At 41.4% G+C, this 3,676-nt stretch overlaps 1 protein-coding gene across 1 annotated transcript in view; it reads right to left on the bottom strand.

The window, feature by feature from the left end:
• Positions 1 to 696: 696 nt before the first annotated feature.
• Positions 697 to 3,676, bottom strand: part of LOC109526180 (ATP-binding cassette sub-family A member 1-like) — a 147,281-nt gene continuing 144,301 nt past the window's right edge. Inside the window, exon 31 of the mRNA XM_019887291.1 lies at positions 697 to 1,235. Within this exon, the coding sequence (XP_019742850.1) occupies positions 1,011 to 1,235 (225 nt within the window). The 3' untranslated portion in view covers positions 697 to 1,010. The remainder of the gene's footprint in view (positions 1,236 to 3,676) is intronic.

The raw sequence follows: 3,676 nt of genomic DNA on the forward strand, positions 1-3,676 counted from the left end.
AAGTATCAACTTACAACAAGGAAGAGAGGAGACGTCTCTTTGTGTTTTTTTTTTTTTTTTTTGGTGGGAGAGAAATAGCAAGAATGCTGCTCACAATTCTCTCAGCTGTCTTAAACAGCCCGCCCCCCATGCCCTCTCTTTTTATATGCTTTTGAGGTCACTTGGTTACATGTGGGTGAGCCCACTAAGGGGAAGTTTGGGGTAACAGCAAAACTGACCGCACCCTGACTTTCACTCCAAATACATGATGTCTAATATTTTATCAAGCCATTTTTAGCAAATGCACAAGCCTGATAAACACTTTTTTAATCTGCCAAAGTACTTTTAATACGTTAATTCAGCATATCTTGACAAATGCAGAAGGGTCTCCTCCCATTGGGTTTCTTCTTTATCTGGTCATCTCCTGGGCCCAGGAGGGTTCAGCACGTTTTGGTTCTCCTGTTTCATCACCCTTGCCACATATAAACACTTGCAAGCACACATTACGAATTATACTCTTTGAATAAAAATCCACAGCAAGCAGAATTAAACATTATCATCATCTTTTCCCTAAATTCCTCCATCAGTCCTCAAACGAGGTTTTCAGAGCTGTACAAAACAAAACATTCACAATGTATTAATGTTTAATAATGAGAAATCCATCCATCCATTATGTCAGACTAAAAAAGGAATATCTCACGCAATATAAATGTTTGAAAAAAATAATTGACATAAATGAACAAGACAATTACAAATCTTGGAAGATTCTTCAGAGAATTTGAGATTTTTTCATTTTCCAATGAAAACAAGAATGGGGTTGCAAACAGGAACACCTCTTTTGCCTTTTAAGCCAATATTTGAGGATTCCAGGCTGATTATGGGTTCATACTTCAATCGAAGCCATGTTCTAAATGAACATAAATTGTCACAGTGCCTTGTCCTCTGTGCTGGAGCCAACCATAAAGACAGACAGGCCGACATAGCTCTCCTTCTGTGCCGTGAACACTGAAGCTCCTGCTCGTCCTGCTTTTCTACATTACTTTGAATTGAGATTTGGATGCTTTCCTGGCTTTCTTGCTTCTTCTGCCAGAGGCAGTGGTCCTTTGTGGCAGTGGATTTGGTGACTCGTGTGGGATTCTTGCACGCGCCATCTGACTGGGCTGTGTGGTCAGGTTGGTCTGTTGAGTCCCGTTATTGACGATCATGTTTGTGGGCCCTTCAGCATCAGACTGTTCCATTGCAAAGTTGATAAACACCTATGTGATGGGAGAGTATAGTTTTTGTGGGTCATTTACATTTTGGGGAGAGGGTTCAAGTGGGCATGTATGCATACAGCCACGAGATGGTGCACAAGCATCTGCCCTTGCACTGTACATGTTGTTTTTTTCTTCATTCTATTCTAAATAAATTTAAAAAAAATCACAAATTTCACCCAAAAAGGTTAAATATCTGAATTGTAATTGTCAATATTGACAAATGACTGACCAATTGAATGTCTTTCACGATGCAATGTTAATAGTTGAACATGTGAAGATTTTTTTATTTTCTTTGGTCTCCGAATAGAGCTTTCGAAGCTGTACGAATTCAGCCCGATGCAACGATTATGCACCCTTGTCTAAGAGTGTAGCACCAAATTCTGGGCCTCCTTTCATAAGCATCTTGAAGTGTGTGTATTTCTATGTGTGTGTGTGTGTGTGTGTGTGTGTGTGTGTGTGTGTGTGTGAGAGAGAGAGAGTCAGACAGAGAGTCAAGGATAGGCTCAAGCACACCCTGAACTGCTTGCTAGCCAATTGCAAGGAACACACAGACAAACCACCATTCATGGCCATTCATGCTTACAATCACACATAGGGCCAATTTAGAATGTTCCATTAACCTGCCATGCATATTTTTTGAACATGGGAGGAGGAAAAAAATCCCTGCAGGCACGGGGAGAACATGCAAACTCCACACAGGAAGCCCGGAGCCGGAATCGAACCCTGCCTCTCAGCACTGTGAGGCGGACATGCTAACCGGTTTGCGCACCGTGCCGCCCACAAGAAAGTAGTACAAAAACAATTGAATAAAAATGCATAAATACATACATTAGCCTCTTCAAACAAATATTTGCGGGTCTCAATGTTTTAAAATGTAGCATTATCCAAATTAGAAACACCAGCAGATGCTTTTTTTCCCCAAACAATGCTAAATGAAGCTAAATAGTCTCAGCCCTTTATGATTAGCTAATCCTCAGTGGAACGAAAAAAGACATCGTTGATAAGACTTTAGTGTGGTAAAAAAACTATATATTTTTGGGTAAAAAAAAGAAAACACACAGATTACAGAAAAGCATGTCCGTCTGGCGTTGAGTGTCATGTTGTCTTCGCTAGCTTAACTGTTGTGTCGGCTAGGCTGTCTTAGCTGTTGTGGTAGATCAAAGTAAATCCTCGTACACGTTCGCGCTGACGCACACACAGCAGAGAGCAGCGGACTATCGACTGCTGAAGCGTGCTTTGCCCGAGTGGCATTGCTCGAAAGATGTAGTTAAAAAGTATTCGGAACCTTTCTCACTCTCTTGCTTTCGCAAGAGAAATTCGACCGGGGTCAATCCGGCCTCTACAGCGATTGTTAATACTGTGCATTTTGGTAACCAGTCGACAGCAAGTGGTATTGGCCAAATATTCTTAATAAAAGCTCTCCAAAAAAATATAGCCACTTCAGTGGTTTGGATTTAAAATAATGCTAAAAAATAACTTTTCTACAGTCAGGCAAACATAAATTCACCCAGGGAGAATGCAAATTGTACTAATTGTACCAACAAACATTTTGAATTTGAGATAGAAACAGATGTTAATGTTCATTCTGCATCAATGACAAAAATGACCACAGATTAAAAAAAATCAATTTTCGCTGTCCCGCAATCAGACGAGGGCTCGGGAAAACTAGGCCATTCCAGTTATCCAACTACAGTACTTTCATTAGGACCTGATGTTGCATTTCAAAATAAAAGGCCTGTGATATCTGCAATTTCGACCTTTACACCTGATTTGAAAAAATGGCAAGTATTTCAGGTAGTATCCAACCAACTGTCTGAAGACAGCTGGGAAAGGCTCCAGCACGCCCGCAACCCTCTTGACCACATATGTCAAAGTGCCGGCCCGCGGGCCATATCCGGCCCGCGAGAATGTTTTCAGTGGCCCCTGGGATGATACTGATTTATTATTAGAACCGGCCCGCGGACCGCAGCAAGCTGAGAGCCCGCAGATCTTTTACACGCACCAATACTACATTTCTCACAATGCAATGGTGACGCGCCAAGCAGTCGGCCATTTTTATTTAAATATTTATTAGTCTAGCAGTCGTTCCCATAACAGTGACATTAGCTTTCAGATACCCATCAAAAATGGCAAAACGGAAGGTGGACACTGAGAACAAGGTGGGAGTTGAAGTACGTGTTCATGGACGTAGCTGGAAAACCTGTGTCTTCTGTGTGGAGAAAGTGTGGCGCGATTGAAATAGTGTAATCTGAGACGACATCATGAAACGAAACACGCGAACAAAAACAAGAACATGGACATGGAGGGGAAAGGAGATTTCATTAAAAACGGTATACTTAAAGTTTGTGACGAAGTTTACCCCGAAAAAAAGCAACTCTTTTTAAACGTGAGGATTAGCAGAAACACAATTGCAGTGTTTCTGCAAAGATACGGCAGTGCGT

Source organism: Hippocampus comes, unplaced genomic scaffold, assembly GCF_001891065.2.
Source record: "Hippocampus comes isolate QL1 unplaced genomic scaffold, H_comes_QL1_v1.1 scaffold160, whole genome shotgun sequence".
Lineage (NCBI taxonomy): Eukaryota > Metazoa > Chordata > Actinopteri > Syngnathiformes > Syngnathidae > Hippocampus > Hippocampus comes.